General features: G+C 53.2%; 1 protein-coding gene across 5 annotated transcripts in view; it reads right to left on the bottom strand.

Annotated features, from left to right (window-relative positions):
- Positions 1-15,423, bottom strand: part of ARRB1 (arrestin beta 1) — a 78,177-nt gene that overhangs the window by 18,501 nt on the left and 44,253 nt on the right. For 2 of the 5 annotated variants that reach the window (XM_033405740.2, XM_033405738.2), the window contains exons 1-7: positions 11,151-11,400; positions 8,144-8,174; positions 6,310-6,370; positions 3,238-3,282; positions 2,282-2,478; positions 1,175-1,234; positions 315-382 (exon numbers count right to left, since the gene is read on the bottom strand). In XM_033405740.2, coding sequence (XP_033261631.1) covers positions 315-382; positions 1,175-1,234; positions 2,282-2,478; positions 3,238-3,282; positions 6,310-6,370; positions 8,144-8,174; positions 11,151-11,206 — 518 coding nt within the window. In that variant the 5' untranslated portion in view covers positions 11,207-11,400. Of the gene's footprint in view, positions 1-314; positions 383-1,174; positions 1,235-2,281; positions 2,479-3,237; positions 3,283-6,309; positions 6,371-8,143; positions 8,175-11,150; positions 11,403-15,423 lie in introns of those variants that run through there. The other 3 variants (XM_033405741.2, XM_033405742.2, XM_033405743.2) reach the window with 2 other exon arrangements.

Consider the following 15,423-nt stretch of genomic DNA (forward strand, 5'->3'; position numbering starts at 1 on the left):
AATTAAAGGACACGCCGTCTGGAGAGGAAGAGATTAGAGGCAGGGAGATAAGGGAAGCGGGTACAGTGGTGCAAAGGAAAAAGCGCTGAGGCCTGAGCCAAGGCAACTGAGCCACCTCCCCCAGGAAGCCCTCACAACCTGCAAGCCTTCCCGAGTGCCCTTTGCGGAGTTCCCAAGGCTGGAACGTGAGGCCCCTCCTCGCACACTTCCAGGCATTGTGACTTCTGTCTTCTTCGGACTTTGCCCATCCTGTCTCCCTACCCCTGCCAGCAGGCAGCCCACGCCCAGGCAGGCGGAAGCTGCGCCCTTCTCACCGCTTGTGGATCTTCTCCTCCAGGTTCTCGGCGCAGAAGGCTTTCACTTCATAGTCCACACCGCAGGCCTGTGGGGAGGGGTCACTGACCGCAGAGCCTTGGAGAGGACCGGCTCCCCTGAGCACAGCCTGCCCACCCTCTCATTTAACAAGGCCGCTGGATGGGAGCACCACGTTCCCACGGCCTGACCCCCCTCGTCTGACTCGGAGCCCTGCGCTCAGCCAGCCGCGGGGCTGCCTCCCCCATCCGACCTTCCCGCAGAGCTGCTCCCTGACCGGGCTCCTCTCCAGACTCCTGCCTGTCTGGGGGGCTGTCCTCATCACTCAGCGAGGCAGCCGCCCAGAAACAACAACAGGTACCTCTGCAGCCCTGTTTAGAGAGCTCCCCCTGACCTCCGGTGCACAGACCCTGCACTGGGCGTGTCCCTGCAGCGTCTCACTCCACCCTCTAGACCGCATGACGAGGCACATCCTACCACCTCCATTTCACAGATGAGGAAACGGGCTCAGAGGTCTGAGGCCTGGGCCACTCATGGTGTCACTCCTCTCTGAGCCTCAGTTTCCCCACCTGTGAAACAGTGATGACGGCACCTCCGCACAAGGTTGTGAGGCCAGCTGGTTTTCCAGAGAACATTCTGCAGACGACACCGAGGCCAGCGAGAGTGACCCTGGGCACATAACCGAGTGATACCGTATCTGCTGCCCTGTCTGAAGACTGCTTATCTGAGGTGGGGTCAGCCTGGCCTAGAGGCAAGGAGGCTTCTACACGGAGGGTTCCAGCACCCTCCCCAGAGAGAAAGCCAGGGAACTGGAGACACAGTGTCCTGCACCCAGAGAGATGCTCCCTTGCGGGTGACCCACCTTCCCTGTGTCTTCAGGCCCCGGCTGCAACGTCACAGAACATGGGAGGTTCGGAGCGATCTGTTAAGAGGACGGACAGACCTGTCACATTCACCACTGACCTCTCTGTGTCTCCCACCCCAGGCACCCATACACACGTTCATCAGACCAGGGGACCCTGAGGACAGGCCATGTCCCTCTCATCAGACTAGGGAATTCAGGGGACAGACCATGTTTCCCCCATCAGACCATGCCAAGCCACGCCCCATGTTAAACCAGAGCCCCTTCAGTTACGCCAAGGATTTCAGTGTTTTTCTTTATCTAAGGGTTTAACCCAGCACAGTCCCCACAGAACAAGAGTTGAAAAGGTCTTTCCATGATGTCCACTGTGGTAGGCAGAATAATGGCCCCCCAAAGATGTCCACATCCCCATCTCCAAAACCTGTGATAACGTTACCTTAAATGGCAAAAGGAACTCTACAGCGTGATTCACTTAAGGATCCTGAGATGGGGAGATTACCCTGGATTAATTACTACCAGGTTTGCGATGATTCCTTAGAGCAGGCACAAGAAGCTAACACATCTATGACAGAGAGGATGGCTCTGCATCCTCTCCCCTTCTCTGACCCTCACAGAAAGCCGGGGGATTTCACTGAATCACAGAATCAGAGTCTGAGAAACAGTTAATTTGAAAATCCAGAATCTTGGGGTCTTGGAGTGGAAAGATGGCCGAGCAGGGAAATCCACTACTTGCCATCCTCGTTTGTGAGCTGCGTTGAAGCAGGGCTAGTGGGCAGCCGGTCTGAGGGAGGAGACAGCCTTGCGGTGACCCAGGGGCCAGAAAGGGCTCCTTCTTTCTCTGCAGCAGCCCCCCTCGACCCCCCTTTCTCCCACCAATGACCCGGACTCAGGAGCGTCTGGGGAGTAGCGCAGAGGTAAGGGTGATGCCCCTGGCAGTGGCCAGAGACACTTACCAGGCAACGTAAGTGCCAATGCCCTGGTCCCAGCGTACACTGGGAAACTGGGTGGCACGGCGCTGCTGCCCCAGCTGCCCCCATATGCCTGCCCAGAGGGCTTGCTAGACGTGATGTTTCTGGAATGGGGCCCCAGGGGCTGGCAGTCCCTGACCTCAAAGGTGAAAGGGTAGGCGTGCTCGCCCAGCTTCTTGATGAGGCGCTCCTGCAGCCGAGTCAGGGGTTTCTTGTCCTCAGGGGCTGGCGGGAAGGACTGCACGTTGGCCACAAACAGGTCCTTGCGAAAGGTCAGGCCCAGGACATCCAGGTCCTCCCGGCCGTAGCGGAAGGCGCAGGTCAGTGTCACATAGACTGTGGGAACAGGGGGCACTAAGGAGGGGCCTGGGAGGGCAGCAAACACCCCCCCCACCCAGAGCGTGAGCCGCAGCCCTGGGGCTGGCCCCACTGGAGGCACAGGTCTGTCCCAGAGCTCCTGCGGGGAGGGCTGCGCTGCCCTTGGGATGGGGTGTCAGGTGCCTGGCCCCTGGGAGGAAGTGGGGCTGACTGCTGGATCGGTTCTGTTCTTCTCCACCCCCACTGCAGCCCAGGGCATGTGTGGAGAGGGTCTGACAGGGTTGATAGGGGCTGGGAAGGAGCACAGTGGGAAAGAGTAGTGGGAGGGGAAACAAGTGCTGGGTGGTGTCCGGAAGGCTCAGAGTCTTGTCCCACTCACCCCCCGCCCCGCCTCCTGTCCTCCTGCTGACCTTAGACAACTCCTTGACCTCCCCAGGAATCAATCTTCTCTTCTGTACAATGAGACCCTAACTCCTGCTCTGTTTGCATCCCCAGCCTTGCAACAGTCATGATGGATTGATGTTAAAGGGCTCAGGGCATTAGAAGGTTCTCCCAAAATGGGCGCGGGCAGGGCCGCCCCAGGCCGGGGGAGGCCAAGGCACCTGCTCTGACGTTGACTGGAGCTGTCGAGGGAAGTACCAGCAGGGAGGGGCAGGGACAGGCTTGTTGCCTCTCTTACTGCTGACATTCTGCCTGAGAGTCAGGAAGGCCCTCGGCTGGAGGTCATGGAGGAAAAGGAGGCCCCTTGACAGGCTGGGGGTAAGGGCCACAGCTCACCTCTCCTCTCCTTGAGATACTCAGGATCCACCAGGACCACACCATCTGGAGGAAGGACAAAGGGTGAGTAGACTTGACCGTTTCAACTTCTGAGCCCCAAACACCAAGTTCAATTTAAACTCAACCCTTTTTCTGTCCAAAAGCATCATGAGCGAAATGGGGAGGCCAGCGCCCGGTCGATGGTACCACCATGTCCCCCCTTACGCACCCACCCAGGCTGGCCTGACAGACCCAGCTCACAACTTTGGGCAGATTATTTAACTTCTGTTTCTTCATCTGTTAGTCAGAATAATAAGATGGGTCCAAAACCCCAGTATCAGGTATACTCTGGAATTCAGAAGGTTTGAATTGTAGAAAGACCATATGGTCCATCTTCCACAGGTTCTCTAATGTCTTCTGCCAGCTCTGGGGCGTCACCCCTTGTCAATCATTGATACCTCTGCAGGGAGACGCAAATATTTTCACCAAGAGGGTCACTAAGGTATCGGTGGCCTCCCATCAGCTCAGGTCAGGTTTGCCACTGATGGAATTTTGTGTCAAACTCATGAACAGTTTGGGGCTTGCACAGCTTTGGGATTTGGGATTAACAGATGCTGTAGTACCTACGTCATAGGGCTCCTGTGAGGACGAGATGAGTCAGTATGTGTAAAGCGTTAGACAGTGCCTGACACACGTGACACCGTGGAGAATGTCCCGAGGCCTGGTCTTGGGAGTACAGAGTCCAGCTGAAGACGAAGGATGTTTTCTCTGCCCAGACCCCCCAGGAGGCCAAAAAGACTGGCTCAGGGGTCACCCTGTCACCTGCCCTCCCCAGTCTAACCCACAACCCCCTCACCCCACACTGACCCCCAGAGCTGACCCCTCAGAGGCCACATTAGGAAGTGAGTGCCCGGAGGGTTCCTGGTCTTCTCCCAGTGCTGGGCAGGTCCAAGGAACGACTGGTCAGGGGGTGCCCACCCCGTGCCCAGAGCCTGACGTGCATCTTCCCTCCTTTTACCGTGGGCTTTCCTCTGGGCCTGGGCACCAGGGGCTGAGTGGAAACTCAATGCAGAGGACATCCCGGCAAGGGCACTCCCCGAACCAGGGGTGTCAGGGAAGGCTCCCTGGGGGAGGGGGAGGGGGAACCAGGTCTTAAGGGCAAGCAAAGGTCATCATTTAGGTGACCAAGGGACAGCCCAAGGTGAGCAGTGGGAAGAGCACGGCTCTGAGGCTTGGGAGAGCAGACCCCGGAGGCGTAGGAGGAAGGAGGGCCGGGCCTGACCTTAAACGTCCTGTCTGTGAGGTCAGGGGGCTCGGACTTGCCCCTGAGTTTGCAGGGTAACCAGCGGTAGAGTTAAACATCGGGAAGACACAATCAGCTCAACGTTGTGAGGGAAAAAGATTTTCTCACTGTGGGTCATTCGAGCAACTCTGGACGACGCCCCAGCACGCTCTGGGATCTGCAGGGCCTGGCATGAAGCAGGTGCTCTATGAACACTTGTCAAACAGTTCTCAGGGTGCCTGTGTGTGTCAGGGGAGCCAGATCCCTCCTGTCCCTCTCCCCAGTCCCCGTGACCCCGCTGCTATCCTTAAAGGCCAAGGGGTGTGAACAGCCCTGGCCTCAGACAGCCTGTAGGAAACTCTGCCTTGGAGCAGGCCACAGGCGAACACAGGGATGCTTGCTCCCCGCCTCCAAGTTCAGGGAGGAGATGGAAATGGCAGAGGGGGCAGTGAGCTTCAGAGGACACCAGACAGGGCTGGGGAGAAGAAGTGGGGTGGGGTCATAGTGCTCCAGGCCAGGAAGGGAGGGGCCTGGAACAGAGCTGGACTCTGCAGCCCACAGCCTGCTCAGGGACCCCAGGGACTCCCCAGGTCTCCTTCCGTAACGTCACAAAGGCCTTCCTCTCAGCGAGCTGAAACCTGCCACTCTGCTCCCTCTGCTCCCACCTGGGCTCTGGAACCACAAGTCACTCCTGTCCCCTTGGCCCCAGCAAAGCCCGCAGGGATGTGATGACAGGCCACGTTCTCTGTGAATTTTTCCCCAAGCAACACATCCTACTTTCTTCACCTGGACTTGGCCTCATGCAGTTTCCAGGGCCCATCCTCCCAAACCGTCACCTTCTTTGGCCTCACTCGGGTTTGTTCACGTCCCTCTTTAATCATTTAACCTCTCTGGGCCTCGTCCACATTTGTAAAATAGGGGTCATGCTGGGCCTCCCTCCCTCAAACAGTTGTGGGAAGAGGCAATGAGACTGAGGTTCTTTAAGGAGAGCTTTGGTTCTTAGAATCCGAACTGGGGGTGATTCTGCCCCACAAGGGGATATTCGCAAGGTCTAACAACACTTTTGGTTGTCGTACTGGGATGGGGGGACTGCTGGTGTCTAAAGGGTAGAGACCAGGAATGCTGCTAAGCACCCTTCAGCAGAGAGGGTGGCCCCCGCCAGCAAAGAATGATCCAATCCTAAGTGTCAAGAGTGCTGAGGTTGAGAAGCCCTGAACAAGAAAAAGTCCTTGCAAGTGCCTTCAGCCACAGCCCAACCTCCGGTAAGAACCCCACGTCAGCGAGGACAGCCTCCGTTTCAAAAGCCCCTAGGTTTTCCTGTCACCTCCCACCCTTTGCCATTAGGAGGGAGCAGAACAAAGGTTCTGCGAAGCCAGACTGCCTGGGTTTGTTTGAATCCAGGCTCCTCGATCTACTCGCTCTGTGACCTGGAGGAAGTCACTTAACCTCCCTGTGCCTCGTTCTCCTCGGTAAAGCAGGGATGATAATAGGAGCAGTTACCCTCGGTGTTGGGTAATAATAAGGCTCACGATAAGTGGTGGCTGTTGTCATCCTCCTGGTGACATCAGGACACCGGCCCTGCTTCTTACCTCAATCCTTCCCACAATTTCCTCTCACAGGTCCCTCGGTTGAAGAGGAAAGTAGCTGCTTGGTAAGCTTTTGCTGACTGAACGCACGTCCTGTTCTTGGTACCAGGCCACTCTGGAGACCTGAAGGCTATTCCTGGGCAGCTTCAACACGCTCTTCTCTGGAAGGAGCCAGGCCAGCCCTGCCTCCCCCCTCCCCTCCCTCTCTGGCCTCCAGGGACTCACCCACGGGGTCCACGAGGTCGATGTGGTCCACAAAGTCCCGCTTTCCCAGGTAGACGGTGAGCTGGGGAGGAGAGGCACAGAGGGTGTTAGCAGCTGTGGGCCCCCGCCCTGGAGGAAACCCTGGGAGCTGCCCCTGAAACCCCTGGCCCCAACCCTAGCCCTCATCAAAATCCTAACTGGACTTGGACCTGAGCCCCAGTCCTAATACGAACAAGCCCTTGTATAATTTTTAAAGCACCCGTTCATCCCAAAGCCCTGTGAAGAAGTTGTCATCGTTCCCATTTTGCAGATGAGGACACTGAGGCCTGCAGGGATCTTCCTGCCAAGCACCACTGAGGGTGGAGAGGCAGCAGCAAAGGAGTCTGCTGGGAGGGGGTGCCGGGTGCAGCTCTGAAAGGACGGGGGGACCCAGAGCAGGGCCAGCAGCGCCGAGAGGGTGCTCTGAACACTGAGCTCTGTGCCCTTCCCGGCCTCTGTGCAGCCTGCAGTGATCCACTCGAAGGACTTGTTTTCCGAGGCAGTGAGCGCCCCACTCATTAACCAGTCTTCAGGGAAGAACCCCAGAGCTAGAATCCAGAGTGTCATCCTGGATGCTTCCTACTCCTCCCCAATCCCTAAACACTGACGAGTCTCCCTCCACCAGATTTCTCCATCCTCACAGCCAGCATTGGCTGAACTACACGCCAGCCCCTTGACGGTCTGCTGCCTGGAGCCTCCCCTACTTTGGACCTTTCTCCGCTCCTCAGCCACACTGGTCATCCTAAAATGCAAATCTAACCATGGTAGTCTGGTCTGAAAACCCTCTGATGGTTCCTCAGTGCCCAGAGGTAAAATGACAAATGAGTTTCATTCCAAATGCCAACTCTGATTGATTGGTAAGGGCTGCCTGGGGCCCTGGGTTGAGAAGAATCCAAGATGGAATATGGGCTCAGCAGGAAAGGGTGAACAGTGATTGGTGATGTCTGCCTCGGGCTCAGAAAGGAGACGTGGGTGATTGGTGATGTCTGCTGTGGGCTCAGAAGGGAGACGTGGGTGCACGTGGTGCTATCTGCCAGCCCAGGCCAGGAGTCCGAGCTCCTAAGCCTGGCCACCTCCCCCTCTCAGCTCCCGCTCCCTCTGCCTCCCTCTTGGCACCCAGACTCCCTACAACTTATGTTCACGCCTTGCATGCCCTTTTCCACCCTGCCTTGCCTGGGAATGCATCTTTCCCCACAGAAGCCATCCCTGACCACCCAGGCTGGGTCTGCAGCTATACTTACCACTTTATATTGAAATTACCAGTTTCTGTGCCTACCTCCCGCATCTGGCCCTGAGGGGCACGGGCTGTGCCTTATTTATCTCAGTACACCCTACCCTGATTCCCACTGGCTCAGCCTATACCTGACATGGAATGATGTCAGTAATATGTGCTGAACTGAGAGGAAAGCAGGATGGAGCCTGGGGCCATATTAAGAAAGAGAACAGGGCAGGCACTGGGAGCTGCCCTGGATAACAGGGTTCAGTAGAGAGGCTCCAGGGGCCGCTCATGCCGGAAGAGTCACCACCCCTGAGGCCCTTGGCACTTGCTCTAATTATTGCACTCACAGTGCAGCCTCTCCGTGATGGGCCACACCAGGGCAGGGGTTCCCTAAAGTCCAGGAGAGTCGTCCTGCCCCCCTGAGACGGCAAGTTTGCTGACAGGGCCCCTCTCCTTGTAGTCGAGGGCTCCTAAGGACAGGGCTGTGTCTCTCCCTCAGACAGGGTGTGCAGGTCCTTCGCGGCAGTAAAGATGCCGGAAGAGGGGATGAGAGTTTGAGGACAGAGAGGAGACAGGGTGCGGCTGCTACAGACTCACCTTTCCATTGGGGCTCGCCTTCTTGAACACCCTGGGGAGAGAAAGAGCGGGAAGGCCAGGTTAGCATATCCCGCCCAGGGGAAGGTTTCTGCAGGCCGTCCCTCGGCAGGACCAGAACAAGGGGTCTGGAGTGACTTGCAGTCACTGACCAAGTATTGGGAGCCGGAACTGTGCCTGGCATGATCAGATCTCACTCTCTTCCACTGCCATCCCCACCTGAGACGCCATGCTTGCTTTATAGGTCCCCTGGGCTCCCTCGACAGCCCCCTCAGTCTGTTCCTCACCCAGCAGACGGAGGGAGTCTTCCAAGATAGGTCAGACCTGGCCGCTCATTTGCTCAAAGTCCTCCCAGCTCACGCAGAGGCATGGCCTTGTGTGTGTGGTTTGCCCTCCCCCTTTACCTCCCAGCTTCACCTCCCCCTACTCTCCCCCATCCTCCAGCCGCTAGCCTGCTGGCCTTTCCTCCAACACACCAGGGTGGTCCCTGCCTCAACAGTCCCTTCCCTGGGACGTTCTCCCCACACAGATACACTTGCCCAGCCCTGCGCTTTATACGATGACGCTTCACCCTGTGCCTACCCAGTGTTCCACATCCTCTCACTGTACTTTCCCGTTTTCCACAGCACTCACCACTTCCTAACCCACTACATAACGGACTCTCGGATTACATTTATGCCTGTCTACTCTGCTAACGTCACCTCCACGAGGGCAGGGATCTTTGTCCCTCTCGTCTACTGATGTGTCCCAAGCACCTAGAACGGCACATCTAGTAGGTGTTTAATAAACCTGTGTTAATGAATGGTAGGCAGCCAGCACTTAATAAATACTGGTTGAGAGGGTGAATGAATGAATTAGTGAAGGAATCAACTGAGGAACTGAGGCCAGGAAGGGAGGGGATGTGCCCACGGCCACACAGCAGAGCACGGATGTGGGGTCGGGCAGAGGCATGGTCCCTGACTCCCGTAAAGCGCTCCCTCTGCCTCCCAGAGCACACCCTGGGCCCCAGCAGCTCTTCCTCCTGTCTCCCTGCAGCTGGTCTGGGAGCCTGAGGCCCCTCACCTATCCCCCATCATCCAGCCCCAGAACCGCTCAGAGCAATGTTGGGAGGGAGAGAAGAAAGGTAGAGACGGAGACCCAGAGGCAGAGAAGGTATTGGAGGAGGGAGGGGAGGGAGGGAGGGAAGGGAGGGGGATGCTGGCTCTGGAGATGTGACAATAAAGGATGGAATGAGAGGTGATAAAACAAACAAACAAGAGAGGGAGAGAGAGACAGTCACACAGAGAGATGGAGCAGACACAGAGCAACAGAGCAGACCTGCATGCGCTGAGAGCGATGCAGGCAGCCCAAATCCTGGAGGGGCAGGAGGTCCAGCAGGCATCCAGGGCAAGGCGGGGTGAGGCCCACAGTGTCCCAGCGACAGCAGGTCCTCCCAGAGGGGAGTGGGGTGGTGGCTCTGTGCTGCCTCCGTAGCCCCCCCATCACTCCCCCCTTACTTTTGGGGCCCAAGGGACCACTGATGGGTCTGAGCTTGGTTGGCAAATAAGAGCCTAGCACATCCCTCCCCCACCTCCCCTAGGAGTTCTGGGTTTTTCTCCTCCTCATAAATATTTATCAGTGTTTGGAGTGTGAAGATGCCACAGTCAGCTGGGGTATAATAATTGCTAAAGTGAGAAAAAAAATACAGATCACACAGTTTGAACTAGCAGCTCCCAAGCTAAGGCCAGACCTGCAGAGGAGACCAGAGAAGTGACAGGCCACAGAGATCCCAGCTGCTTCCAGAAGCCTCAGTCCACCCCTCAGGAGCCCTGGGTCTGATGGAAAGGAGAGGCCACAAATGCCTGAGGCCACCCCAGTGACCCCTGAGAGGGACCAGCAGCACCCTGGCCACAGGAAGCTGGTGCGGGGGGCCAGCTGGGAGTAGTGATAGTCAGAGAGAGAAGGAAGGGAGGGAAGGAAGGAAGAAGCAATTAACATTTTTATAAAGTAGGAACTAGCATTTGTTGAGTGCCCAATTAATTATTTCTCATAACAGCACTGTGAAATGAGCATTATAACCCTCATTTTACAGACAACAAACTCGAGATTCAAAAAGACGTAGTAATTTTCCCAGAAACATACAGCAAGCAAGGGGCTAATAAGTCAGGATTCAGACCCAGTTCTGTCTGTCTGCCTCCAGAGGCTGGTTATTTTCTGTCCAACCCTGCTGCTTTCCTAAAGCAGGTGTTTTTATCAACGTCAGGAATAACAGAAAAAGGGGAAATGAGGACAGGAGTTGGGGGGAGAAATGAAAGGGTGAGGAAGGAGCGACCAGGAGAGTAAGCGTGACGAGGGGCAGGAAGCACGGCCAGCCCAGCAGTGGGAGATGGCCCGCTGCTAACTCAACCAGCCACCGGGCCACCTCCTCAGGAAGCTGGACGCTGATGGCTTCCTCAGACAACAACAACAGCTGCGGGCGCCCTCCAGGCTTGTACGCCCTCAGCATGTCTCAGTATTTTTCCCAGAACACTGTTGTTGATCCTTCCACAATCCCATTTCAGAGATGAGAAAACTGAGGCTCAAAGAGGTGAATTATGGCTGCCTGTCTCCAGAGCCCATGTCCTTTCCACTCTGTCCCACAGCCAAACGGTCCCTGAAACAACTCCACTGGCTTCCTGACCACAATGCTGTCAGAGAAAAGGCCCCTGCAGGGGTGCTTCCAGTTCACTGGGACCCCCACCTGGTGCAGGACCTCAGAGATGGCTTCTGCCTGTCCGCTTTGAAGAGCAAGCACAAACACACAAAACTGAGGTAAAAGCCAAACTTCCAGACTGTGGGATGGCTGGGTTTAGTTCATCCCCAAGTCCCGTTTGTACCCCATAAGCCCGACCCTCAGAGCCAAAGCTGGGTCCCACGCAAGAAATACCGGTGCTGTTCTAGCTGATTAAGACTCTCTGGAGATAAGGAACAGAAACCCACCTAGCAGAGCTCAAGAAAATGAGAGGGTATGATAAGGAGGCAAAAATCTCACGGGAAGGATATGCAGGCAGGACGCACGGGGGCTGGAGCCGGGAACGGGGAAGCCATCAGCCTCTCAGGCGGCTGCTCTCTTTCTCCACCTCTCTCCCTGGGGCTGCATGTTCTCCCGGCTGCACTGCTCTGTGTGCGGCTGCTACATTGCCTCTGTGGACCAACTCTCTGCTTACTCAGGGCTTTTCTGCCCCTCCATCATTTTGGCTTGCATGTGGCTCTCACTCCGACCCTATTTCTACTCTGCCTCTGCTCAGCTTCCCACGGTTAACTGGTTGAATGGCCCAATTCCAAATCCCCAGGAGAGGAATTTCATTGGTCAGTTTTGGTCAGGTGTCCGATGCCTGGGCCAATCAACTAGGCTTAGGGTGTGTCATGTGGTCCATCAGGCATGGGCAGGGGAGGGTCTGTAGAGCAGTGTTTTTCAACCCAGGGGTCACAACCCATTAGTTGACAATGAAATCAACTTACAGAGTTGCCACCAGCACTTTGTTGTTGTCTTTTAATGCAATAGAATAAAAGATACAAGCATCAGGTGCCGATGGCAAAGGTATAGTAGATACTACTATATTTTACCAATATTCTATTGCCCTCTAAGGCTGGGCATATGGGTGGATCAAATTTCTCCAGTCCTATGAAGTTAGTCGTGCCCATGCAGCTTGCTCTGGCCAAGGGAACATGCGTAGAAGGGCCATATGTCACTTCCGGGCAGAAGCATTTAAGGGCTGGTGCATGATTCCCCATGCTGTTTATATTAGTCTTCTATGGAGGCTATAACAAAGGGTCACAAACTTAGTGGCTTAAAACAACATAAATGTATTATCTGGCAGTTCTGTAGTTCAGAAGTTCAAAATGTACCTCACTAGGTTAAAATCAAGATGTTAGCAGGGCTGCGTTCCTTTCCAGAGGCTCTAGGGGTAAATCTGTTTCCTTGCCCTTTCCACCCACATTCCATGTCTCAAGGCCTCTTCCTCCATCTTCAAAGCCAGCAACAGCAGGTTGGGTTCTTATCACATTGCATCGCTCTGACCTCCTCTTCTGCCTCCCTCTTCCACTTTTAAAGACCCTTATGAATACATGTAGCTCCCTATTTTAAGATCAACTGATTGCCATGTGATATAACATATTCAAAGGTTCCAAGGATTAGGACGTAGACATTGTTGGGGGGCCATTCTTCTGCCTACCACAGCCTCTTTCCTCTATCACTGAAACCAGCAATGATCTGGATGGGAAAGCCTTCAGAGACCGAAATCCCAGGGCTCTCCTGCTAGATGATAGACATGTAGCATGAGAGAGAAAAAAAGCTCTTGAGCCACTGAGATTTGGGGGTTGTTTGTAACTGCAGCAGACCAGCTTCTCCTGGCTAATAGGAAAAGTAAATATTATTTAGTAAAACGTTTGTTTCAGATGAACTGAGTTACAATGTAAAATGAATACCACGCTGCACATTTTTAACTGTTTAAAATCCACTGTTCTAGAGAACATGCCTAAAACAAACATGCTGTATCAGTGTCTGTGCAGCCTGCTGGATCCTATCTTCTGATTCTGCCGCTTTTCTGCGTGCCACCAGTCCTCCCAATGTCCCTTTGTGCCTATAGGGAGAGGCCTATATCGTGAGGGACCCAGAACAAAGTACCTTCCTAGATAGATTACCCAACAACCAAGAGTTTATAAGTTTGTATAGTACAGCCAAACAATGGAATAATACTACATAGCATTGAAATTATGCTTGCATCTTTCATAATACAGGGAAATGCCTATGATAGAATATTAAGCAGAATAAATCAGGAATCAAAACAGTATTTTTGGCATGAGCTCAACTTTATACTCAATAAATACCCAAAAGAAAGAAGGAGAAGACAAGGTTGTTAATATGGCAATACTCCTCAAACTGATCTATGAATTCAATGCAACCCCTATCAAAAATCGCAGCTGGATTTTTTGCATTAATTGACAGGCTGATCATAAAATTCATATGGAAATGTAATAGCCAAAACAATCTTGAAAAAAAAAAAAGGAACAAAGTTGGAGGACTCAGACTTCCCAAATTCAAAACTTACTACAGGGACTTCCCTGGTGGCACAGTGGTTAAAAATCTGCCTGCCAATGCAGGGGACATGGGTTCGATCCCTGGTCCGGGAAGATCCCACATGCTGCGGAGCAACTAAGCCCGTGCGCCACAACTACTGCACCTGCACACTAGAGCCCGCAAGCCACAACTACAGCCCGTGTGCCACAACTACTGAGCCTGTGCTCTAGAGCCTGCGAGCCACAACTACTGAAGCCCACGTGCCTAGAGCCCGTGCTCCGCAACAAGAGAAGCCACCGCAATGAGAAGCCCGCGCGCCGCAACGAACAGTAGCCCCCATTTGCCACAACTAGAGAAAGCCCACGCGCAGCAACAAAGATCCCACGCAGCCAAAAATAAACAAATAAGTAAATAAAATTTAAAAAAAAAAGAAAAAGAAGAACAATAGCAAGTGTTATCAAGGGTGTGGAGAAACAAGAACCCTCGTACGTTGCTGGTGGTAATGTAGAGCAGTGCAGTCGCTTTGGCAAAGTCTGGCTGTCCCTCTAAACATCAAACATAGAGTTAACATATGACCCAGCAATTCCATTCCTAGGTAGATACCCAAGAGAACTGAAAACGATGTCCACACAAATACTTGTACATAAATGTTCATAGTGGCATTATTCATAACAGTCACAAAAAGTGAAAAAGAAGTCCATCAATTGATGAATCTATTTTTTTAACTGTGGCATATACATTCAATGGAATATTATTCAACCATAAAAAGGGATGAAGCACTGATTCATGCTGCAACATGGATGAACCTCGAAAGTATTGTATTAAGTGAAAGAAGCCAGACACAAAAAGCCACATATTGTGTGATTCCACTTACACGAAATGTCCAGAATAGGCAATCACATAGAAACAGAAAGAAGATCAGCGGTTGCCCGGGGCTGGCGGGAGGGGGAAATGGGAAGTGATTGCTAAGGGGGTGATGAAAATATTCTGGAATTAGATAGTGGTGATGGCTGTACAACCTTGTGAAAATAACTGCTAACATCATGGTATGTAAATATCTCAGTTTTAAAAACTAAAACTAAAAACAACCCCAAAAAATGAACGAAAGGAAAGGAAATGTGCTTAAATGTTAACCAGGAGTTGAAGGAAACTCCGTCCACCCATCCACTCATTCCTTTATATCCCTTATTTTTCCATGTTGTACAATGAGCACAAATTACTTCATAGAGATGCCAGGGCTTCCCTAACAAGGTATGTCTCAAGTCTTAGTGAAAAAAATATTGTAAGCACAGTAGAGAAAATATGGCTCCTGGCATTTGGATCCTTTGATGCTAGAATCTCTGATTCTGCCATTTTACAAGCCAGAGTCCACATCTCTGTGATTCCTCAGAACCTTCCCCAAGCCTGCTGTGTCAACTGCCAGAACTGCATGCTGTGTCTTCTGCTCAGCACTCTCCTTCTCCAGGAAGCTTTCCCTGACTCCCCCCAGGTCTGGATTAGACGCCCCCCAACTCCCACACCCAGTGTGTCTCCGTCACAACATTTACCACACTCTGTAAAAGTCTGTTTACTCACCCTCTGCTTCTCTTTCATAACTTATATGAGAGTAGAGATCTTATTTGTATTTTTGACACTGGATCCCTGGGGCACAGCATGGTGCCTGGGCCACAGTAGGTGCTCAGTAAATAAAAACAGGTGGAATGCTGTTGAATGAATGCCCTAAGAGAGAATTAGTCAATAGGGAGGATGGATGACGTTTAAAAAGATGGTGGGGATGGTCCTTTGCTCTGGGTGAGTGGACTCCAGGGATTTCTTCTTCTATCTATGCTTCTCTTCGGCTGTCATGATCAATAGGCACCGGGCTTAGAAAATACTTCATAGGGGCAGGGTCCCAGCCACCATCAGGCTGAGCCAGGTATACAACTGATACACCCCCACGGGCCTCTGCTCAGCTTTGACCAATGACTCTCCCATTTATCATTCACTTACCCGGTAAACATTCACACACTCCTACCACTGCCAGGCTCTGCAGGCACTAAGATGTTCCTGCTGACAAAAAACCACGGTATAGTCAAGTGAGATAAACCCACCAATCACGTCGGCCACCGTGCATTAAGCTTTCCCTGTAATCCAGGTGCTGTGCTAAGAACTTCACACACGTTAAGATAGTATATTATGCCATCTAAACATTCCCATTTTTCAAAGGGGAAACCTGAGCTTCAGAGACCGTGAATAACTTAATCAA

This window comes from Orcinus orca, chromosome 8 (genome assembly GCF_937001465.1).
Source record: "Orcinus orca chromosome 8, mOrcOrc1.1, whole genome shotgun sequence".
Taxonomy (NCBI): domain Eukaryota; kingdom Metazoa; phylum Chordata; class Mammalia; order Artiodactyla; family Delphinidae; genus Orcinus; species Orcinus orca.